Source organism: Zootoca vivipara, chromosome 17, assembly GCF_963506605.1.
Source record: "Zootoca vivipara chromosome 17, rZooViv1.1, whole genome shotgun sequence".
In the NCBI taxonomy this organism is placed as follows: Eukaryota; Metazoa; Chordata; class Lepidosauria; order Squamata; family Lacertidae; genus Zootoca; species Zootoca vivipara.
The window spans coordinates 33,492,693-33,517,529 of record NC_083292.1 but is presented as its reverse complement, the minus strand read 5'-3'; the positions used below and the strand labels follow the sequence as shown (position 1 = coordinate 33,517,529).

The 24,837-nt window shown below is 51.8% G+C and overlaps 2 protein-coding genes across 4 annotated transcripts in view; both read left to right on the top strand.

The window, feature by feature from the left end:
- ADAM15 (ADAM metallopeptidase domain 15) overlaps positions 1 to 24,837 on the top strand; it is a 365,789-nt gene that overhangs the window by 129,940 nt on the left and 211,012 nt on the right. The window lies entirely within an intron of this gene.
- Positions 19,945 to 24,837, top strand: part of EFNA3 (ephrin A3) — a 59,986-nt gene continuing 55,093 nt past the window's right edge. The window contains exon 1 of one of the 2 annotated variants that reach the window (XM_035098967.2): positions 19,945 to 20,415. In XM_035098967.2, the coding sequence (XP_034954858.2) occupies positions 19,994 to 20,415 (422 nt within the window). In that variant the 5' untranslated portion in view covers positions 19,945 to 19,993. The remainder of the gene's footprint in view (positions 20,416 to 24,837) is intronic. The other variant, XM_035098966.2, reaches the window with a different exon arrangement.

Here is a 24,837-nt window from a genome sequence, read left to right as displayed (position 1 = left end):
TACGCCGGCTCTCTCAGCCAATAATGCGAGATGAGCGTGCAACCCCAGAGTCGGTCATGACTGAACCTAATGGTCAGGGGTCCCTTTACCTTTACAGAAAAGCAGGACATTCCGGGATCAAATCAGAAACTGGGACGGCATCTGTAAATCCGGGACTGTCCCTGGAAAATAGGGACACTTGGATGGTCTGGTATAAAGCATCTTCCTATGTTCCTATCAGCTGCTATTTCTAAATGCTTCTGTACCCAGAAATTAGCATACGCAAATCAGCACCCTCTCCTTCTCCATATGCAGTGGTGTAGCAGCTTTGGGCTGCAGGGAGTCAGAGTCCCATTTTTACTTCTGCAGCAGGGCCCTGCCTCCAGCATCCTAGAGCTGCCCAGCCAGCGTGGAAGTGGGATGTTTAGCCTCTGAAGAAGAATCTTATCAGTCTTTGTGCTGATTGGAATCAATCCGAATGAAAGCAGGTGAGTCAGCCATTGAGGATGGGCTGCCCGAGTCACTCTGGAAAAGGTGTGTGGGAAGAAAGGCGAGGAGATGTTCTGTATGTTCCATAGCCAAGCGTTTAAGAACACAGAAAACTCCAGGTGCTTCAGTTTCAAGAGAACGGTGTGCAAGTTCTGCTATGAGACAATGGAGCTCTGCAGAAAACACAACTTAAGTCGCTCTGAAATAAGATACTGGAGCACTCCAAATCCTTTGCTCTTGCATTTGCACGGAAAATTGTAGATCTGGCTGAAAGGCAACACATGGAGATCTGCATCGATTGCCACAAAGCCTCCCTGTTATTGTACAATTATAAGATTGTTGTGTAATCTTAGAAGGGGCCTTGCTGCTATGGGTGTTGGTGCCTGTGACGATACACAAAGGGACTCTGCACTTATGGAGTGTGTGCATTTGACACCTTTGAATGATCGGTGTGATAAACTTCGGCACATCGCCTTCCTAGAGAAACTGTCTCGTAAGCCACAGGTGATGAGGGGGTAACGGGAAAGAGATCAATTTGTGGCCATTTGGTTTCCCTTTATTGAATTTACAAATGCATGAGAGCATGGCAGGGTGCTCCCGATGATATATAAATCAGTGCGGATATCCTGAAGCCCGTGGGGAAATCTTTAATCTTTAACATTTCCGTATATGCTGGTCAGAAACGTGTTTTTTTAAAAAAAGGTATCTGAAAGCCACCGCCTGAATATTCAAATACTGCTATGGACAACTTATTAATTTGACATTTCATTAAATCGTCATATTTCATATTGCACCTTGATTGGGGTCTGGATCCTGATTCTCTCTTGGTTGGTGGCATTTCCGGAAGTTTACTTATTTGCAGTAATACCTTTTGATTGTGCAATGGTTTTCTTTTCTTTTCTTTGTAGTACATAAGCAAAAACTCAAAAATGTGCTGCATTTACAAAAGAAGGGGCATGGTTGTGTGTGGGGTCTTCCTGTGACCATCAGGAAGGGAGACTGGTATTTCCAAAATTGCCACTACACCATTGAGTGGGTATGCATGTGTGATTGACAGGCACCTGGCCAGCCTAGGAAAGGAAACATTAGCGGGTCTCTCCAATCCAGCCTTTCGACCACTGTTGTCAGCCCGTTAAGCGACATGAATCCGATTGGGGAATGGCAGGCGCCATCAATATCCCAGCCCCGCCACAATTAATCACCGGCTAATTAGCAGCGAGGGCTCCAATCCCAGACAGAGCTGCTGGCAGTCAGGGAGGGAATCAAGACAGGAAAAAGTAAAGGGGGGAAGAAAAAAGGGGAAAACCAGACAACCTCAGAGGCACCTGTTTGTTCTTCCTGTCGGGAATTACTTGGATTGCTGATAGGTTGGCCTGCTTCTGGGTGCTCACAGTTTCTGACAGGGAAGGGTGTGTTTGTGTGTATATGTATATAAAGAGCACACTCCGCGCCAAGGTTCACGAGAACACGGCAAAGTGCATTTATTGTTTGTTATGGCCCACATCCAGGGCAGCTCACTTCAGACAAGAGATTGCAGTGAAAGTAATTAAGGGTTGTACCCGACACTCAACCTGCTCAGAACCAGACACATTGAAATTAATAGATATAGCTAACTGAAAGATTGTATCTCCCTAAACAAACCTGCCTGGGTGCTAAGATCTTCAGGTGAGCACCTTCTCTTGTTCCCATTGACACCAGAAGTATGGAAGTTGGTGATGAGAGAGAGAGAGCCTTTAGGTGGAATCTTCTTTCTTGTAGTTTGAATCTATTGCTCCGTGTCCGCTTCTCTGGAGCAGCAAAAAACAACCTTTCTCCCTCCTCTATATGGCATCCTTTAATATATTTGAACATGGCTATCATATTACCCCTTAACCTTCTCTTCTCCAGGCTAAACATACCCAGCTCCCTAAGCCGTTCCGCATAAGGCATCGTTTCCAGGCCTTTGACCATTTTGGTTGCCCTCCTCTGGACATGTTCCAGCTTGTCAGTATCCTTCTTGAAGGATACTGACAAGCTGAACCAACTAATTGACTGAACTGAACCAACTAATTATTGCTTCTGATTGTGTTTTCTGGTGTGTTTTCACTATTCTTTTTAATAAGTTTGGGGTTTTCTGTATTTTAGTATTCTAGAACGGTGTTTTTAAATGTTGGAAGCTACCTTGAATCCCAGCTTGGGGAAAGGCGAGCTATAAATACATTAAATAGAACCATAAAATTATAGAGATGGAAGGCACCACAGGAGTCATCTAGATCACCCCCTCAGTATGGGAATCCTGCCTACAGCCACCCCTGGGTGGGCTCGAACCACCAACCTTCTGGTTAACAGCCAGATGCACTGACCCATTGTGCCGCCAACTAAAAACAGTTGACTAAATCTATTTTATTTTATTTGATCCACAGATTTCAATGGATTGACTCTTGAGTATAACTTAGTTGGGGACAACACTATAGTGAACACATCGTACATTTGAAGCACATTCTCCCCTCTTCCCCAAAGAATCCTGGGATCTGTAGTTTGCCCTCCACAGAGCAGTTTCTACAGGCAGACCAAAAGAAAGCCCGTCTGAAACCATGGAGAGCTGCTGCCAGTCAGTGCAGGCAACATTGATCTAGATGGGTCAACATGTCTGCTTCCTCTGTTCCTTCCCATGCTCCTCCTGTTGTATTTCTGCCTGCTGGGCTGCTATCCCAGCACCCACGAGTTCTCACCAGCCCTTGCCAGGAAACCTCCACCATGTAAATTTATTTCCCCAGTTAATTTTTAGCCCAGAGTGATGTTTCCTACAGGAATGAACTGGCTACAGATTCCTTGGCAATTGGAAGGGAAAGGGTGGTTTGCCAGGAAGGGGTGAGGGGAACCTTAACAGTCAGGAAAGCTTCCCATGAGCTTTGATTTGTTGCTGCCGCTATCTGACTCTCCAGATCAGCAATTGACAGCCATTGAGCAACTGAATGGTGCAACTTGCCCCTGGGCCAGAAACACTGCTTGGCTTTGCCCACTGACTCATTTAGACTTGAGACCTGGGCAGAGGACATTGTTAACCCCTACCTCCCTGGGGGCTTTGGCGGAGTTGTGCTCTTTGAAGGCGGGACTGGGGGAACCTGCGGCCTGACTCCATCTCCCATCAGCCCTCCAGCCAGAATTGCCAATGACCAGGATGGATCTAGGGGGGGGCCACAGGTTTAACATTCCTGGGTCATTCCTACCCAGGTCTCAGCTTGTATTAAAACCAGCAGAAGCTAGAGATCAGGGATTATTTACGCATTTGTTGCTACACTTACGTATGTGTAAAAACAAACAAACCTAAAAATCCAGTCTTCAGCTCCCTTTTTGTTTTTATTTTTATTTCTAGCTTCTGTCTTCTTCTGTTAACTTGACCTATACACATGTTTTGATCGGGTTTTTTATGTCCTCTACTCAGACTTAATGAGGATATACACAGGAAGGTAATGGGTGGATGATGAAGGACCCTGCATGAGAGTCAGGGAAGGGAAGGTCTCCCAGGGTGGGAGGTCCACTACCTTTTGTGTGGGACAAGGGTTAAGAAGAGGTACCTCTGTCAGATGGCTCTCTGTGTTTGTGTGCACCATTTTTCTCTTTGTTTTCCTTCTTTTTTGAAAGAAAATGCCAGCAACCCGCCATTTACGCGTGTTTAATATGTGCACACCCGCACATTCGCACATCGAACTGAACCTGGAAGTGACTCCAAAAGAGGCGGAATGGGGTGTTTGCAGGCTTTTCCAATGGTGTTTCAAATGTACATGATTTCACTTAAATGAAACGCAACTCCCCTGTAAATGGAGATTTGCCTGCACTTTCTTTTATCTATCCTGAATCTTTAGACATTCAGCCTCATTGGGTGGCCACGATTTCTACTACATTGGTACCTCGGTTTTCGAACATAATCCATTCCGGAAGACCGTTCGACTTCTGAAACATTCGAAAACCGAGGCACAAAGGGTGGCCTGCCAATTCAGTAGCGAAAATTGTGAAAAACAACAGATACATGCAGCGGAAGTCTGCAGCGCGTTCAAAAACGGAAGCATTTACTTCCTGGCTTTCGGTGTTCGGAAACCGAAACATTAGGCAATGGAGATGTCCAAAAACTGAGGTACCGCTGTATTACGTGAGAGGGGGAGAGAACTTTATTCGTTCTTTCCACACCGCACATCATTTTCTGAATTTCTTTCACAGTGTCTGTTACTCAGCCTTTTCTCTAAAAGCCCCAAACACTGCAGCCTTCCTTCACAGGGAAGCCACTCCATTTTTATTGTTTGGTGTTTTCTGAAATCCCCCGTTTTAAAACGGCCTTTTACCTGTGGCGCGCTGCCAGTTGCTTGGGAAGCCTTTTTCTTTTCTACGAAAGTGGCTAGCAAAGGTGGCTATAACCACCGCTGCACAACGTCCAGCCTCCCTCCCCGCCTGACTTCCCCCATGCAGAAAACGCCTCTCCTCCTCCTCCTCCTCCTCCCCCTAGCAAACAAGAATCTCTGCCGGCGGCGTGCCAGGCGAGGCAGGGCCAAAGGTCGGCTCCCTTAGGTAGCCTGCAGAGAGGCTTGCCAGCCGCCTCCCTGCCGCCGCCTGCCGTCTAGCCGCTCCCTCCAGATCCGTGGTTTCACCGGGGCTCCTTCTCGATCTCTCTTCACACCTCGCCTGGCATTTCCTTGGATCTCTCTCTTTCTCTTTCTGCTGGCAGCCTGGCAGAGGCAAAGAGCGGGTTAAGGCACACAGCCTCCCCCTGCAAATCCCCCCAGGAGGATGCACTACTCGGGCAGCAAGGGAGGCATCTTATCACCTTCCTTCCCTGACTTGCGGCCTCCGCAGAAAAAGCGCAATTTAGCTGCAGCTTTCGTTACTTTTATTATGACATTTATCTCCCACCTTTTTTTTTTAATCCAGGCAGCTCAGGCTGGCATCCGTGGTTCTCCTCCTCCCCTTTTTGCCCTCCCAACAACCCTGAGAGGTAGGTTAGGCCGTAAGACTGGACACCCGGTGGACTTCATGGCCGAGCCGGGATTTGAACCTGGGTCTCCCCCAGGTCGTAGTCCAGCCTTCTAACCTCCGCAGCGTGTCTTCTAGGCTAGGTGGACCAATAAAGGTGGAAGTGTAGCCTGCCAGACAGAGGGTTACAGTGGCCCTGGGCCAGTCCCTGCCTCTACGCTTAGCCTACCTTACAGGGCTGCTCTGCGGATTAAAATAAGGGAAGGGCGAAGAACCCTGTCTGCCACCTTGAGCTCTTTGGAGGACAGGTGGGGGTATAAAAAGAGCTTGTTTTCATGCCCCCCCACACACTTGAAAAACCATTCAGTCTGGTCCAGAATCTAAAATTATCTGAATGTACTGCTGAGGCTGCCACCTCCCCCCCCCCCCAGCCCACTGGCTCCATACACCAAGACCATGGATTTGGAGTTGCAAGGAGAATGGAAAGTAGCTGGATCCCATTCAAATGCAGATCCTGAGGATTGCAGGGCTATTGAAATCCAAAGTTGGCCCCAATGAGGGGAGGGGGCTTAATCCTCAGCCCCCCCAGCCTACCCTGCTTTCCATAATCCCCTTTGAGTTAGTGGTCTGGAGACTGGAAGGGGAGGAGTAAGGCCCCGCCCCCTTCCTCAATACTCTTGTTTCCCTCTACATAATATAGAGTCTATATATCCCCATTGCTCTCCCCCATCCATTTCAGAAGAGGATGGAGGAGAGAGGGAGAACCTGAATCTGAGAGGTGTTTTGTGCTATATAGAGTAGGAAGTTGCCTTATACTGAGTCCGACCATTGGTCTGTCTAGTTCAGTATTGTCTGCACTGACTGGCAGCAGCTCTCCAGGCTTTCAGGCAAGTGAACCCTCAAGGGAAGTAGGCTCAGAGCCAGGGGAGTGTTGCTGCTGGGATGGCGATGAGTGGTCAGAGGAAGCAGGCTGGGAGGAGGAGACGTCCAAAGATGAACAGGGAACAGGGTTTAGTGGGCAGTAAGAGGCTGCGGCAGAGAGCAGTTCAGAATCAGAGGCAGAAGCGGAGGCTGGAGAGGAGGGGTGGCCAGGCTGCTGAAGAAGCCAGGGAGTCTCCCCCTCTTGCTGTGTGACCAGTTCCTCTTCCCCCCTGGTCTCCCAGAACCAGAAGAGGTATTACGAGGGTGGAACAAAGAGTGACAAGACAAAGGACTCTCAGGTTGCTGGGGAAGTGCCCAGGGGAGGAGCCTTAGAAAACGGTGGAAGGTGGGGAGACCTGCTGGGAAGAGTTGCTGTGCTCCCTAGGCCTATGCTGTTTTGCTTCTTTGAATAAAGAGCCAACTTCACAGACAACCTTGTGAGTTATCACCGACTTGCTCCCGACTCCCGCCTTGACATCCAGCAGCAGCTCTTCTTGTGCTCTCTCCAGTTTTTCTCAGCGGCTCCTTCTGCCTAATAGAAAGCAAGACGCTAGTCCTCATGGTTCTGAATATAAAGGCTGGTTTAAATAGGAATCTTGGGGGGGGGCTGTTTCATGCCAGGTTATGCCATGGGTCAAAGGAACATAGGAAGAGGCTGCCTTATCCAGAGTCTGACTCTTGGTCCACCTAGCAGCTGAATAGCTAGAATGCGAGAGCTAAAGTTAGCCAACCCAAGGGTGGAGCCACAGGGCAATCTGTTGGCTCTGGGGTGGGGCTAATGCAATACCTGGCGATTTGCAGGCGGAGCCTCTTAGAACCCACCTGGAGGCTTAACACCCTCCTGCCCCCCCACACATTCCCCCCCCCCCATTTTGAGCTTGCAAAACATATTAGCCAGCTGGCAACCCCATGGACGCCCTGGGGACAGGTGGTCCGTATTGCCACCATCTTCAGCGTAGCCCCCTGGACATCGCTGGGAGGGTGGGGAAGCGTAGCGGGCTCAGCACTGGCGAGACGTTGACTCAACCCGACAAGCCATGAGGGCCTCATTCAATTTTAATAGGCACCGTGGTGCTAAAAAAGGAAACAGGAAATGGAACAATGGGCAGGGGAAGAGAGAAAGGCACCCACCCCCTAACCGTGGGATCTGGGTGAACTGGGGTGGGTGGGGACGCAGTGCTCTCCATCGGTCACCTTCTTCTGAAGCTGGGCGGTGGGAAGGAATTCTGGGTTTTTGCAGTGCAGAGATATACAGTCCTAGCATTTCCGAGTTCGTGGTGGGGATTCAGACCGGCAGCATGACACAACAAGGCCTACCCACTGTGGTAGAGTGTCAGGCTAGGACCTGGGTGGGACCAGGGTTCAAATTCCACCTTGGCCTTGAAGCTCACTGGGTGTGACCTTGGGCCAGCCTACCTTCCAGTATTGTATTGGGGATTAAATGAGGAAAATTATGTTTGCTGCTTTAAGCTCCTTGAAGAAAAAGCTGGATAGAAATGCAATCAATTGATAAATGGACTGATCAATCAATTGAGCAATGGACTGATCAATCAATTGAGCAATGGACTGATCAATCAATTGAGCAATGGACAGACCATTCAATTGAGCAATGTTCTGCAGGGATGCCAAGCGATTCTCCGAGTTCTCGGAGTGTTTTAGCAATCAGTCTGTCTTCTAGGGAAATCTGGGAATTGCAGCTCTAGGAATCGGTGCCTCCTACCAACAACTTTCAGCACCCTTAACAAACTACAGTTCCCAGGATTCTTTGGGGAAAGCCATGGTAGGTTAAAGTGGTATGATACTGCTTCAAATGTGAGGTGTGGATGTGACCGCAATGGGTTTTTTAAAGTCAGCATAAGCACCATACATGAAAAGAATCCTGGGAACAGTAGTTAAGGGTGCTGGGAATTGTAGCGTTCTCAGGGGGAAAGTACACTTCCCAGGATTCTTTTTTCAGAGGAGAGACTACTGTTGTCAGAGGTGCAATGGCATTTGGGCTGGGGCACTGCATGTGGGGCTCAGCCTGGTCTACTCAGTCACTCTTATTTTGTGGTTATCAGTGTTTCATTTGTATTAGGCTGGAAGAAAACAATGGAACTGTTTAGAAAATTAAAACCCAGTTTTGTTTGGGATGTTTTATTTGAATCAAAATGATTAGCATTTAGAAAATTAGGTTTCGCATTAATTTTAAAAATGTGCTTTTTAATTCAAAGACATATACCATTAAGCAGAGTATGGCTGCACATATACCATACATTTAAAGCACACACCTCCAAGAATCCTGGGAACTGTGGTTTGTCTAAGGGTGCTGAGAATCTTAGCTCTGTGGGGGTCAAAACCACAGTTCCCAGGACTCTTGAGGGAGGGAGGTGTCCTTTAAATGTAGGGCGTGCATTTAAAACACCCCTTCCTCCCCAAGGATCCTGGGAACTGCGGTTTGTTAAGTGTGCTAAGAAAGTTTGCTTTGTTGGGGGTAAACTACAGTTCCCAGGGTCCTTGGATGTGCTTTAACCGTCCTTTAAAAATACGGCGTGTTCAACAGACTCCGGGTTTTTGTCCTACATTTGTTTGACACGTTCCTCCGGTCACGGCGTTTAGCGGGCGACGGCCAGATCGTGAGGAGCCACTGTTTGACTTCCACGTCTCGGGTGCCACGCGTAGCACCTTGGGCGTGCCTCACCCCCCTTTTTACGTGGACTAGGTTTCCACCGCCGGGGGCCCCCGGAGGGGGTGACAGTTTCATGCCAGGCCTGTTTGCCAAGGCCTCTTTCCCCGCGATGCTCCCGCCTTCTCCTTGCAAGCTCGCTCCGTGTTTATTTATTTAATGAATAATTTATCCCGCTCTCTGCTCGGCAATCTCCATTATCACGCGTCCCCCCCCCTCGCCCACCGCCCGCTCCAGCTGCAATGCACCCCCAACCCACCCACCCAACCCTTTGCTCCTGCCTCCTCCGCCCTGTGCAATGATTTATTGAACACTGTCTATGCACTACACTGGGAGCTGTTCTGTCACAGGAAGCCACGGTTAAATATTAACCAGGGCAGGAGGAGGCAGTTCACACACACAAAGATGCAAACACACACACACACACACACACACACACACACACACACACACCGCAGGCCTCCTCCTTATGCCCCTTGGAAACATGCCAGCCAGAGGTTCCCCAACCTTGAGGTAGGGGTACTATACCATACTTCTTTTTCTAATCGAAAACCGGGACGTGCTCGTCTGCCGAAAAGCGCTTTTCAGGCGCATCTCATGTGGTGCCCCCAAACGCATGCTTTTTGGTGCCGTACAAGATGACGCCTTTTGCCAGACAGGATCATGCAAGATCGCGGCGGCCAAAATGCCCGCTGTGGTCTCACACGAAGAAAGGGGATGTCCCGTTTTCTCCGGGGCACTTGGCAGGTATGGGGTACCCAAGTCCAGGATCCAGGCCCTGCCGCACGAGGGAGAGATTCAGGCCACGTTCATGCCCTGCATTTAAAGCATGGTGGTTCCAGTCATGGCTTCCCCCGGAGAATCCTGGGAAACGGTTGTTTGTTAAGGGTGCCGTTGTGCAGAGACACCGATTCCCCCCACAGGCGGACCGCAGACAACTCTCAGCGCCCTTGACAAACCACAGCTCCCAGAATCCTTTGGTGGAAGCCATGACTGTTTCAAGTGACATGATACAGCTTTAAATGTGTGATGCGAATGTGCTGGAGATTTTCTTTGAGGCAAGATTTGGACTCAGGTCCTCCTTAATCTTTCCATCAGATCTAGGCACCCGTCCTTCTCCTTCATTTTGGTGATGTGTGCCATTGTGCTGCCGAAACGCCTTTGGGAAGCATTTGGCTGCCCCTGCTCTGGGCAGTCGGTGTGCTCTCTCTCTGCCTGCTGGTGTCCCAGGGCCGAACTCTGCCGAGTGCTGGCAGCTTGGCACCCGCTGGCGGACCACCCTACCCCCTCCCCATTTTGTTGTTGTTGTTGTAAGCCTGGCGTTCTCCCAGAGCCAGCACGTGGAAACGGAGCCGACTGCCACCGGCTTGGGGAAATGAATCAGAGCCGAAAAAGCGACAAAAACAACCACCCCCTCGCGCTCAGCAGAGCCAAATCTGAGCGATGTCATTTGCTTCCCCCCTTGGTCAGCAAAGGAACGGGCATGGGTTGTTCCCCCAGGACCTGGCAAGGGGAGGCTTTTGGGGCTGGTAGGGATTAGGAAGCTGCGTGTGTACCGCCTTCTTACCCACGAGGAACGGCTGCTGATCAGTGGCAGAGCCTCTGCTTGGCATGCAGAAGGTCCCAGGTTCAATCTCGAGCGCCTCCAGAACCAGCATGTCTCCCAAAATCGCCTTCACGTGCCTTGTGCCACACAGACCTAGGAATGCAGGCTGTGCTTCATTCCACAAAGCTGTAGGAAGAACGAACCTAGGAAGCTGCCTTCTTCTGAGTCAGACCACTGGTCCATCTAGCGCTCTATTGCATACACTGATTGGCAGCACAGCGGCAGCAGCACTCTTTCTAGGCTTTTCATGCAGGGAATGTCCTCAGCTTTATCAGGAGATGGGCACACAGGAAGCCACTGTATACTGATTCAGCCCGTTGCTCCATCTACGTTAGTATTGTCAACTCTACACTGACTGGCATCTGCTCTCCAGAGTTTTAGGTAGCATTCTCTCCCAGCAACACCTGGAGATGCTGGCGATTGAACCCGAGACCTTCTGCACACAAAGCAGATGCCCAAAGGAGCGTCTCCACCCCCATTGTTCAGCCTGGGCCCAGCTCCGAGGGCCTCCTGGTGGTTCCCTTACTTTGAAAAGTGAAGCTACAGGGAGCCAGGCAGAGGGCCTTCTCAGTAATGACACCAGTCCGGTTGTATGCCCTCCCATCAGGTGTCAAGGAAATAAATAATCGTGCAACTTTCTGAAGACACCTGAAGGCAGCCCTGTTTTGGGGAGTTTTTAATGTTTGATGTTTTATTGGGCTTTTATGTTTGTTGGAAGCCACCCAGAGTGGCCCAGAAATGCACTCGTGATGCAGGCTCCATGTTGGGCCTGGTGTCCCCCTTCCACACGACGGCGGTGTGTTTATAACGGCATGTGTGCCTTTTATGTGTGTTTTCATCCACAAGAGAATGCTGTGTAGGGGGAGTTATTTCCATACATCGGTGGATGGGGGGGGGGAGGGAGAGAGAGAGAAATTCCCACTGCTGCGCCAGGGTGGCACAGAGTGGCAGAAGGTGGTGGCTGGCACAAAGAGCCAGACAGAAAGCCAACACATTTGCAGCTCCCTGCCACGGAGCTTCAGCTGTGAATTCCATTCCCCCCTCTCTTTCTTTCTTTCTCTCTCTCTCCTCTTCCCCCCCCCCATTGCCTGTAACGAACTCATCCACCGTTGTCATTGGCACTGCCCGTTCTCGCTGTCGGCACTGCTTGTGCCGTCAACCTGCCACGGTTCCTGACGGCTGCGCTGTGGGCGGGAGATCGCAAGGGGGGGGTTTCTGCAAGCAGCGTGCCTCAATCTTGTCTCTGGTGAGGTGCCAAGAGAGGAAGGGTGCCAGCCTCGCCGCTGCCGGAGCGCCCGTCAGTCACATCGCTCCACCGCGGCGGTAAATGGTGTACCCTGGCGGGCACGCTGAATAAAAACCAGGGAGGTGGGGAAAATGTTCTGTATCCTTCGTGCAAGCATGCTTTCCAAAGGGGGCACAAACCAACGGTTGTGTTGTGTGAGTATATCTGTGTGTACGATTACACTCGGGCAGATACGTTGGCGAAGCTTCTTTTCTGCAAAGTTGTGCAAGTTCCTGGCTGCCGTGGGTTATGTTCCTGGCTGCTATAGGATCATGTCCCCCACACACTCCAAATCGAAACTGGTGGAAGCCGGTCCCATCCCAATTTTCTGTTCCATATATATGCATCTGTGTCAGACTCTGTTCTGGAGTCCTGACCTATGAGGTCTGTCTGTCTATCCCTCCATCTATATATCAATCATCTGCCGAAAATATTTAGTTAAACTACCACCAACCTAGATTAAAAGAGGATTAGAAAAATCCAGATTGATGGCCTTCATATCCCACATATTTCTCCGGGGAGCTCAAGGTGGCGTACGTGGCTCCCCCCTCCTCATTTAATCCCTGCAACAACCCTGTGAGGTAGGTTAGGCTGGGAAGCAGCAAGTGGCACAAAGTTCAACCCAGTGAGTTTCATGACACGAATAGGGTTTCGAACCCAGGACTCGCAGGTCCTAGAGCAACACTCGCCACACTGTCTTCCATGGTGACAGTCAAATGCTCTGTTTTCTCTGTTTTTCTAGTATTCACTGCTGTGTGCATGTGTGCCAAATTTGGTGGCAGGTCTTCTCCCCCTTCCCCCCCCTATAGGCAGAAACTTTTTTAGGGCTCTGTTTTTTTAGGGGTCAGGAGGTCTTGGAATATATGTGTGGTGTTTTTTTTAAGCTTTTACGTGCCTTAGCTGTTGTGGGGTACCCTTTGGCTGTGTACACACATGATTTCCACTACCCACCCACCCCCAAATCCTGGGAACTGTCATTTCTTAAAGGCGCTGGGGAGTGTAGCTGGGGGGGGGGCAAACTACAATTCCCGGGATTCTATTTTTGGGGTGAATCCATGCTTTGAAATGTCCTTTAAATGCAAGCCCCAGCATTTTGAGGGAGCTGTATACAGATAATCCTGCTTTCAGACTGTAATAATTGGGGTGTCCCAGACTATCTGTCTGCCAAGATTCAGCTTACTAGGTGATGTTCGAAGCTCCCAGATAATCCTGGTGTCTGCATGATGTCTCAGGCGTCTGTTCGGCCTACTGTACTTCAGATCTGTTATATAAGCCGGTTCCTGACCTTCCAGTGTGGGGCAGTGGTTAGAGTGCAAGGCGAAAACTGGGAAGATCCGGGTTCAAATCAGCCACGAAGCTCGCGGAGTGAGCTTGGGCCACTTGCTATCTCTCACCCTAATTTATTCCACTTGGGTTGTTATGCGGGTAGAAATGGTGCGGCTGAAATGGTGTAGCTCCCTCCTCCTAAGACATGCACAGATCAGTGATTGGCTACCCTTGCAACAATCTTGCAAACGACAACCTTGCAATGTCGGCCAGAATCATGAGTTGCGTCGTGGTGGAGGGGTGGGTGGGTGGAGGCTGTGTAAATAATTATTTTGGCTACTTCAATGTGTCTGTGGCAGAGGTGAGACTCAAAAGAGCTGAATCTCTACATTTCGGGAGGGGGACTAGATTATTAATTAAATTTATATACCGCCTTTCGACAGAAGTTCCCAGGGCGCTTCACCACATACAACGCAAATGTCACTACATAGCATAATATCAATACAACATAAAGATCAGAACATTTGTATAATTACAATTGCAATAATAAGATTTAGAGAACAAAATACAGATTCCCCTAACGGCAATGGCATTAAAAACACTCTGCTTTATTTGCCGTGGCATGTGGCTGTAGAAACTCGGTCGCAATACCTGTTTCAGATCCAGAAAAAGTGAGGAGGTTAAGAGCGCAGTGCCTCTGAGCATGCGCAGGGTGTTTCATGGCCTCCAGCTGGAGCTTAACCCCAAATGTTGCTGGACTCCTGACTCCTGTGAGCCAGCCTGGCCAGGGATGATGGGAGCTGGAGTCCAGCAACATCTGGAGGACCACAGTGTTTCCCACCCCTGTCCTTTACCCGTGTCCCAACCAACCAGGGCTCACAGGTTCAATGCGCTTATGGAGGTGTAAAGCACGAGTTGGGGAGCTCGTGGCCCTCCAGATATTGGACTTCCAACACCCATCTTCCCTGACTGTTGGCTATATTGGCTGGGTAAGTTCATTTCATATGTGATCCCTGATTGGTTGGGGCATGTGCCTAGGACGGGGTGGGGAACCTGTGCCCCTCCCAATGTTGCTGAACTACAACTCCCATCCTCCTTGGAACTATTGGCCATGCTGGCTGTGGCTGACGGGTTGGAGTCTAAGAATATCTGGAGGTCCATGGTCTCCTCATTAGGGCTGTCCAGTTTGAAGTCCATATCATATTGGTTTCATAATTCTGAGATGTGAAGCCAGCCCAATGCCTCTACATAGCTCTGTTCTTATTTGAGACATTGTGATATATCAGTATATCACAATGTTTGGCTGGTGATATATTGAGATGTTGAAAACCAGTTATCTCCCAGCCCTACTGTTTGACTCTACATAGTTTCATCCTTATTCCAGACATTGTGATATGTTAGTATATCACAATGTTTGGCTGGTGATATATTGTGATGTTGAAAACCAGATGTCGCCCAGCCCTCCTCCCCATCCTTGCTTTGCACCTCTGCAAGTGCATTTAATATGGGATCCCTAATTGGTTGGGATATGTGTCTAGGACAGGGGTGTGGCGGGAGGGGAACCCTGCAGCCCACCCAGCTGTTGCTCAACTTCCAAACATGCATCAGGCTGAGCAGCCACCATGGCTCAATGGTTATGGGTGACAGGAGGTAGGAATCCAGCAGCCAGCACCTGGAGGATTTGACAGCCCTGCTTGCAGTGTCAGCACCCGAAGGGTTAATGGCCAGCTGCCTCCATCACACACACACACACACACACACTCACACAGAGCCTCTGGGACTGCTGTTCTCTCCTTGCCCCCTCCCCTTGTACCTTCCACCCCTCCTTTTTTTCTAACCCCCCCCCCTGCAGCCACCCTGCCCGCTCCAACCATCAGCCCAGTCGTTCAGAGCTTGTTTTTTTCCATGTTGTATTTTCTACACTTCACTTCCTCAGATGAATAATTAATTGAAGCTTTTTTTGGTCTTTCGGCGTTTGTTTCGCCAGCCTCCTCCCTTCCCACAACTTCCCAGCTGGGGCTACTGACAGGCATCTAAGCAGCCTCTCTCTCCCCATTCACTTCCAGCCAGCCTCGCATAGACACAAACACATGACCCACCTTTCTGCGGCTGGGCAGAGGTGAGCAGCCCTTCCCCAACCATGCCTGACGCACGCCTACACATGCGTTGCTGTGTGTGAGCATGCATGCACATTTTGCTGCTCAGTAGCTTTAAGCCCAGGCCTGTGGGGAACCTGTGGCCTTCCAAGATGTGCTTGAACTCCCATCAGCCAGCACGGCCAGCGGTTGGAGTTGATGCCGGTTTCTCACAAGGATCTGCTTGGCCCCAGTGAGAACAGGATGCTGGGGTAGATGGGCCTTTGGCTTGATCCAGCAGGGATGCTGAAGCCCATCAACATCTGGAGAGCCACAGCTTCCCCACCCACCCCTGTCACTGACACATGTCCCAACCAATCAGGGACCACATAGGGAATACACTTAGAGAGGTGTAGAGCAGGGATGGGGAGCCTGTGGCCCTCCAGATGTTGATGGGACTACCATCAGCCAGCACAACCAATTCAAACAAACAAAAAATTATCGCAATTTTGAAATCGGTGCTTAAAATCCGTGCAAGCGCCAGTCCACCATCTCAATTCAAAATGGTGCCCAGTTATATCCAAAGAAAGACAAAAAACCTGCTTCTAGATCTCAGGAACCATCATGCAAAACCAGGTGGCGATATTGTACTCTATCGTAAATGCAGAACAAATAAACAGTGTTCCAAAAGTACAGATTTTTATTGTGGCTTTTGTTGCACCATCTATATACATGGCGCTATGCCAAATAAATAAATAAGTGAGAGACAGTTCTCTGTCCTGAGGCACTTGCAGTCTAGAAAACCTCACAACGGGAGACAACAGAGCAAGGGGAAATGAATCTGCAACGATTTCTGTTCTGAGGGTTGATTTCTTTCCGTACAGAACAAGGTCCAGGGCAAGGGGTTGCCAGCTTTTTTAGGCATGCGGGTACTGCTGGATTCGAGAGCCGGGTGATACCTGGTTTTCAACATCATGGTGTATCACCAGCTAAACATCGCGATACACATGTCCCGATGTCTGAAATAAGGATGGAGCTATGTATAAATGTTGGCTGTATTGTATATCGTGCATTTATGTATTACCTCATGGATATCCATTAATCACTGCCCTTCTTAATCTTACATTCAGACATTACCTGAAATATTTCTCTTCAACACGGAAGTGTATTTTATACCCGGTTATTTATTGATCTGGCTTCTCACGTGAGAATCATCAACCCCTGTCTGTAAGGCCCCTCTCCCTAGTATCACGTCCATAACTTGAGGTTGCACCACTTTCTCACTTTTTCCAAGGCCTCTGGTTAATGGGTTAGTTACCCTCGTACCCTTGCTCATAGCATAACTGGTTTTCCAGTTGAGGCAGACATGTTGGCTGGCTTCGCGATTTTTCCCACATTGTGATTTTTGCATAGCGCGCATACATCCCATGATTCACAAAATATTGCCAGGTGAAAAATTACATCACAACTATACCCCTGCCCAAGTTATATTCTGATGTGATTAAAAACACACACACACACACTCACAGAACCAAGGATGGATTTTTATGTTCTAATAAGTGGCAGGGGCTATGGAGGCAGATAAGTACAAAGTCAGCTCCCCACTGAAGGAGGGGAGGAGGATTGCGGATTCCACCTCTCTGCTTTCTAAGCCTCTAAATGTCTGCCTCAACTTACCCCATGAAGAAGTAAAGCACTGCGTAAGACGGTTGGGGGAACCTTTGGCCATCCAAGATGTTGCGGAAATACAGCTCCCATCATCAAGCTGTCGGGAGTTCTAGTTCAGTAGCATCTTCTTGACACCTGTCCCAAGCAGTCAGAGATCACATACATTTAGAGGAAGGGCCACCTGCTCGGTGTGCAGAACATCCCAGATCCCATCTCCAGTGTTTTCCATGCTGCTAATTCAAACCTGAGAGCTGCTGCCAGTCAGTGTTGCCAGTACTGAGCTAGACAGACCAATGTCTCTGACTGTATCAGGCAGCTTCCTGTGCTCCCCTTTAAACCAGCTCTCTATTTTGAACGAGGAGGACTAAGATTTTACATTAAGAACCTGTCCTCTGCCCTCTTTCCTGCTGAGTGACCTGATCTTCAAATACAAGGGTGGGAGAACCCTTGAGTCCTTGCACTGTAAAAAAGAAGAAGAGAACCCCTCTCCCTCCTTCCATTCATACATGCCCAACCTTTCCTAAGGAGTGTGATAATGAGATGATTTTTTTTAAGGGGCGTGTCAGGCAGTGATAATTCCGTGAATAGAGAGGAAATTCATTCCAAAGGTTGCTACTCATCTCAGCAGACATGGCCTAACCTTGGTGTTTCTCGGGCAGGGCACCAACCTGGAAGGAGAGGGAGAATAGAAGGAGGAGAGAAGTTCGTTTAAGCCAGGAAGGGAAGGCACCTTTTGGACCTGGGGTAGCGACCCTCCAGGCAGCTCTGTTTGGCCCTTGAAACTGTCCACAATGGCCAACTGTCAACACACTCCTGGGCTGACCTGAAGTCTCCAGGTTTGCCTCACTCCCCCTCCGGGTGGCAGGGGGAGGGCTTGAATCTCCAGGTGGGTGAGAGTCCCTTTAATGATTATTTCTCATCAAGAAGACTATGCATGGAGCTGGCAAGCTTCTGCTTGGCACTATGGGTTGCAAATTGTTGCATAGATTCTGGGGGTTGGGTCTGCTCTTCTCCGCTCTTTCTTCCCCTCTCCCAATTAATCTACATCTCCAGGACTCAGTGGAGGGAGGAAGCAGAGAGGAAGAAAAATCAGAGACCCCCACAATACATCACCAGGGGCCACCCCTTGGTCTCAGGTTTGGGCTCTGAAATCTCAGGGTCTGGGATACTCCTGGCTTGACCATCTTAGCCCACAAGCTGCCCCCTGTGTTTTTGCCTGGCTGGTTTCTGAGCATGCCTCTTGCTTCTAAGGATGGTGGTTAGGGAAGTGGTGGTGGTAGTGGGGGTTTGAGCATATGCGTAGAAACTGTTGCCCCGCCCACTTTTGCCCCTGGCTCCACCCACCATAGACATGTGCCACCCCCCCCCCCCGGAAGGCTGCCCAGAAGGGAACATGTTGCTGAATTCCATCTCCCAGCAGCCAGCATGGACAATGCTCCCAACCAGCACAACCAATGGTCAAGGCTGATGGCAGTTGTAGTCTTAGCAGCATCTAGAGGGCAATGGGGGCCCCCCTCCCTGTTCTCCTGCCTAGAAGCTACTCTAGATATCATTGGACTGCAGCTCCCATCAACCCCCAGGCAGCATGGCCACTGGTCAGGGACGATGGGCATTGTAGTCCTGCAACATCCAGAGGGCCACAGATTTTTCCTGCTTCAGGGAAGTGGCCTGCTGCGCTTTGTTGCTTTGCCAAGCAGGAGGGAAGGGTGGAGTCATCCTGGCACAGTGTTCCTTTCTCAGTCCCAGGGCAGCATTCGCACCTTGGCCCAGGACCTGGGGCGACATTCCTGACGCGCCTGAGCCGCAGCCATGGCCACAGCCCCAGACATGTTCAGGCAAGGGCTGGGCCCTGCCGGCTGGCGTTGATTTTCTCCCCGGTGGGCGGGAAGGTGTTGTCTGCCTCCCAGGTTTTCTGGATCAGCATTTTTGGGGGATCCCAGGGAGGCCTCCCCAGTTTACCACATGAGACCACAGTGCACACACAGTAGCCAGGGAGGTGGTGGTAGTGGTGGCGAGTTTCAAACCTGCAGATGCTCTGCCATTGAGGACCCCACCAAGTCCACTCTCTGGAGTCCATTCCGGGACATTCTTTGCTGGTTGTTTTACAGGATAAGTGCCAAGCAAACCGCACCCTTTCCCCTGGAAGCTGTGATTCCTGATCTCAGAACACAGGGAGGCTGGCTGCCACTCTGCGAAGAAGGAGGGGAAACAGCACTCTGCACCCCCTCAGAGGCACTTTTCTCTTCTCATTATCCTTTCACAGGTTGTTGTTGTCGTCCCTGGCATAGAAACTAGTTCTGCGGCTGAGTATGGTGGGTTGTCGTCCCCCCCCTCTGGATGGAGCCTGCTCCCGGTTCTGTTTGGGGGATGGATGGAGAGTGGGGAGATAAAAGACAACCTCTAGCTTTCTTCCAGATGTTCACCACCTGGCAACAATTATTTCCTAAACTGTAGAGTTTGCCAGGGGCCGAGGGGGGCCTTTTCGCTCCAGCCTGGAAATTGTTCCCCTATAAACCTGACTTTCCTTCCACTTCCCAGATGTCCAGTGGCTGCTGATGGCAAGGCCCTTTGCCCATGCTCAGAGGCTGCGTCCCCGCTGGATTTCCCCACATACTGAGCGCTGCAAAGTTGTGGCATTCAAAGGCAGCTTTTAAACCTTTGCAGATAAGGTGCACTCAGAGGCCCTTTCCCTCCGGTGGCCAACTCCCCCTATTTTCACGGAATTAAAAATATTATTGATGTTTTTAACATCAGCCTCACCTCACCCCCTCTCTCATTCACAAGTGAGTCCCAAGGACAAAGCCCCAGGGAAATGCTGAGGCAAAGGCACTCTGCCCATGCCCACCGGCCTGTCCCTGTGATTTTTGACTCCCAGCAGAATTCAAAACAGCCTTGGCACAAATGTAATATTTTATATGGGGGAGAAGGAGGAAGGAAAGGTGTGTGTTTGAAAGGGAGGGGGGGTTCTCCAGATGTTCTGCGAGAGGGGGGCGGCTTTCTTTAAAAAGGGGCGGGGCGTAGTGGCCGGACACGGACACGCCTCCCCCGCCTGTAATCGAAAGCAAAGGGCGCGCCAGGAAAGGGACCCCCAATAGATGGAGAGACGCGTCGGGCGCGCAGCGTGGGGAGCCCGTGGGAAAGATCGAGCGCGCGCGGCGTGCAGGGAGCGCGCGAAGGGGGCGGTCCCGGGGCCGGAGGCGCGCAAGAAGGAGGGAAGGAGGAGCCTCGGCGGCGCTGGGGGCTCCGGCGGCGGCGAGGAGGAGGAGGACGGCGGCGGCTCCGATCGCCTTTGGATCTCTTTCTCGCCCTCGCTCTCCGTTCCGGCGGCTTCGCCTCTCGTGCACGGTCGCGCCTGGCGCCGCGCTGCCCCAGCCGGCGGGATGGCCGCGCTCCTGCTGCCGCCGCCGCCTACCCCGCCGCTTCTGCTGCTCCTCCCGCTGCTCTGCTTGCTGTGCCACGGCCCCGCCGGCAGCTTCGGCAACCGGCACGCGGTGCATTGGAACAGCTCCAACCCGCAGTGAGTACCGGACCCGGTGGTTTGGGGGGTGGGAGTTGGGAGTGGGGTGGCGGGAGCGGGATGGGGGGGGTCGGTGTTTTTTTTTAAGGGGGCTTCAAGGAGAAAAGAGATCGGGCTCCGTTTGTCCGTTTGCGCCTGTATATCCCTGGACCCACGGAATTTGCACCGGCGCGGGAGGCGAAGGTGGGTTTTAGGCAAAGAGGGGTCGGCGGGTGAGGTGGGAGAGGGCGCGCGTGCACCGCATAAGGGGGGAGGGGGTGTCTGGGAGGAGGGGGTGCGCGTGCACGTGGACGGGGCGAGGGCACGTGCGCGGTGGGGATAGGGGTCCGCTCGTCGCCAGAACCTGGGGATGGGGGAGCAGAGATTTCATTTGTGGGGGAGGGAGCGGGGTTGTCTGCTTTTTGTCTGTGCGTCGGGAGAGATCCTGCAGAATATGAAGCTTCCTCTGCTTCCCCCCCCTCTTCTCTCCACCCTCTTTCCTTTCTAATCGCCCCCTCCCCCAGTCTGGCGGCTGTCTGGACTGGGACCCCAGTCTCTCTTCTCTCTCTCTCCACCCCACAACTCACCGGCACCCCCGTCTCTCCTCGCCCGTCTCCGTCCCCCCCACCGTCTGTTTCCCCCCTCTGTTTCCCCTTTTTGCAATTGCAGCTGTGCTGCACTTCTTGTCCCCCCCCCCCGCCAAATCCCCCTAAATCCAGGCACCGTGGCCTTTATAGTGAGGTGTGTTTAGAGGGGGAGCGGGGCTGTCTGCGCTTTCCGAGCGAGTTTATTTGTTTATTTCCTTGACCGTCGGTTTTTTTTTTTTAAGGACAATTTCTCCTTAGTTCAGATATTGGCGGGGTTGGGGGGGAAGCTCCTCGATCAGACCGCGGTTGAAGGGCAACAGATCCCTCTGTGTGTGTGAGAGAGAGAAGAACGTGGTGCGTGGACAACGTGCCCTTTGCACCCCCGTGGGCACTACCAGCACCCAAAACTTGGGTGGCACACACTATTTGTGGGGGGGGGGCACGCTCTGCCCTTCTCCCCCCCCTATAACCCTCCCGATCGAGATCTCCCCATGCCTGCTGCTACCCCCAGGACTCTCGCCACAGACAGGATGCCCAACCTTGATCATCTGTGTGTGGCGTGACCTATATATCCGAGCCTAGGTGTGACTCCGTGTGACAAACCCTCGCCAGCCCTGGCACTCGTTCCCCGGCTGTTTGTGGGGCTGAGCCGCGAGACTGGCAGAGTAGGACACACGCCTACCTACCTATCTGTAGGCACGGCAGATGCGGGGAGACGTCGAGCGCCCTGCCCGCCTTGCATCCCCGGAGCACCCCGTGGCACGTGCCCAGGCAGTGCCGGGGCTCCTCTGGGAACTGGGCGAGGTTTCCCCCCCCTTCCTCTTCTCCTTCTTCCTCCTCCTCCTAACTGGCTGCTGCTTAGCGAGAGAGAGGGAAGGCTGTGGGGTGTTTATTGCAAAGAGAAAGGCAAAGTGCCAAGGGAGAATCTGTCTCTCTTGAACATTCATGCAGGGATTTGGGGAGAGAGAGAGAGAGAGAGAGAGAGAGAGAGAGAGAGAGAGAGAGAAGGGACAGAAGCTGCCTGATTGATGCCTAATCATCCCCCCCCTCTTTTTTAAATGCCTCTTTTAAAACCCTCTGTGTTCATCCTACCATAGCCCTCTCTGGAGTCAGAGAGAGACTTGGTGCTTCTAACCTAACTCAGTGCGGTCTACACTGACCGGCAGCAGCTCTTTCAGGCAGGGAGATGCCAGGTATCCAACTTAGGACCACCTGCATGCAAGGACAGAGGCTGCTCCTGCTCACCTGAGGCCTTTCAGTGTCACCTTTTCACCCTTTCCAAAGGGGGCTCACCTGGCTGACCCCTTCCTTTGTAAATTTGCCAGGACACCCGCAAAGGAAACGGGCTGCCTGTATGTGAGTGTTTGTTGGGAACACACACAGAGAGAAGGTGTGCAGTGGTGTGTGTGTGGGGGGGGGTTAACCTCATGACTTTATCCCCTCTGCATCCCCAGCCCAGGGGGCCTGACAGCGGGTAGCTGCACGGTTTGAAAGCTGGAGGCATTAAGGGCATTTTGTTTCCCCAAGTGGGAGGGATCTGAAAGATATTTATCGCACACACCGTCTCTTGATTCTCTTTTGTTTCAGAAGGAGCGTCATTTAGCCCTGTTCTAGTGACCGCTGGGCTCTGTGTAAACACGCTGGCGATAGATAGCAAGTGAGATGGGGATTGTACACACCTCCCCCCCCCAGTTTGCTTAATATGAGTCAGTCTCGCAGTTAGAGCTGCTTCCAGGGGCCTGGTGCTTGTATTTTGAAGTGATACTTAAGTGTGAATGGGGGGGGGGGGAAGGTATATAATTTGGCCTATCCCTCTTTATTCATTCATGTGTGGTCCACTTGAATTCCTGGTGGATTCCTGGTGGCCAGCAATGTTTCCCCCCCCCCCCTCATGTGGCGGGAAGCTGATTAACCAACAAAGCCACCTGATTTCTTTACAGGGCCCAGGCAGGGCCTGCTGTGTGGCAGCAATCCTTGGCTGAGGAAGATGTGGTTCTCGGCTTGTGTAGGATGCCTACCCCCCTTTTATTTACGTGCCTAGCTCCTCCGGGATCGAACCTCCAACGAGCCGCGGCGTTGATTCCCAAGTGGCTTTGTCGATGCTCCACCGTGCGTTTGGCTTGACCGGCGGCTGCTGGTGCCACGAGTGGCCCAGATCTGGAGACTTCCCCGTGAACGGAAAAGTGTTGTTTTGCAAGGTGGGACACCTTTGCCGAGTCGCCGTTTCTCTGCGTGATTCCATCCCTTCGCTTTAAAAAAAAAAATTAAATCAATGGGGGCTTTAAGTAATAATCTGGAAATTGTAATGGCTGCCGAACAGAGCCACAGGGAGCCAGATCAATGGGGGAGTTAACAGCGCCTGTGTGTTGCATCTCTAATGCTCTGTCCATGGGGTGAAGCGAAGGAAGGGACACCGTCGCCATGGGGAGACCAGTGGGCGGCGCCAGGCACAGGACTCTAAAAACGGGTGCTGACGTGGCTTGGGAACAGGGTGACCCTCTGGAGGCCCACTCAGGCCAGGTCTTGCTTCCTACTCCCTGGTGGCATATCCGTGCGCTTTGTGTCTGTGGCTTCCATTTTCTCTGGGACTTGGCTGTTAACCGATGCTGGGAAGGACGGGTCGAGCCTGGAGTCCACGTGTGCCTGGCTGCCTGCAAATTTCTCTCCCTCCTGCTCCCCAGTGTCTGTCCGTCCATCCGTCCTTGGTGCGTCTGGGTCCCACGCCCTCCGTCCGTTCCCTCTCCCGCGCCTCTTTTCTGTGTGCCTCGAGGGAGGACCGTCTCCTTTGAGAATGTGTTCTGAGGCGGAAGCCCAGGCCCCATAAATTGCGCCTCTGAATTGGGCGCTGGCGGGCGCCACACAATGGTGGAGCAGCGGACGCAGGGCCCTTTGCTGGGGGGGGGACCTCCCCACACTTCCAGCCCCCTTCCTACGGTTAAAAAGCTTTCTAACCTGGCCTGACTTTTAGTGGGTTTTGTGTGTGTGTGTGTGTGTGTGTGTGTGGCACAGGGGTGGGGGTGGCAGTTGAAGAGAGAGGATGGTTGCTAAGGAGCTGTATCAAGGGCTCAGGTAGATCTGCTCTGCAGAGCCTGACCCACAATGCACTGGGGCTGCCTTGGCAGCAGTGATGGCAATGGTCACAACGGGCCTAGCTCACCTGGCTTGACTTATTTCCCGTGAGAGCTCTGCACCCCAAACCAAACCTTTCCCCCTGGGTGCCGTGGACTCCTTTTGGGGGCCTAGCCATTCGATGGTTGCCTTTGGCTGGGGTGTCAGGGAACGCTCCCTTTCCCTTCGGTCTTTGCTTTACCTCCCTGCCAACCGCGCCATGGGTGCTAGGCCCCCGCCTTTTTGTGGTGAGCCGAGGCGTGTTGTTGGGGGGGGCGGGGGGTCCCTGCCGCAGAGCCGAGTTGCCGGCGCGTCGGGGATATTTATGGCGGAGCAGTGCGGCAGTGTGTTTCACTGCAGCCGCACGCGCCGTACATAGCCTTGCGCGCCGGGATTTTGGGGATAAATTATCGGCGGAATAGGTCCTTGTGGGGCCCCGGTCACCGGGTGTTTAGACAAACCATAAACAATCCCCTGCAAGACACCTGTCATAAGGCTGAGGTTGCTCTGGAGACATTTTGACCTGACAGCATTGAAAGCTGTTCCTGTGGCCTTAGGGTGCTAGGCTTTGGGAACCGAGCACAGGAGCCCTTCTTGGGATGGAGATGAGACGATGCCCCATTTCCTCCACCGCTGCGAAGCTGGTTGCTTTCCCCCATTCCCCTGGAGAGACATTAGGGAGCATTTCTTCCCGTCCGTACAAAGCTTGTTTGTGTTTATGAATATCCAGTTTTCCTCTCGTTCCAAC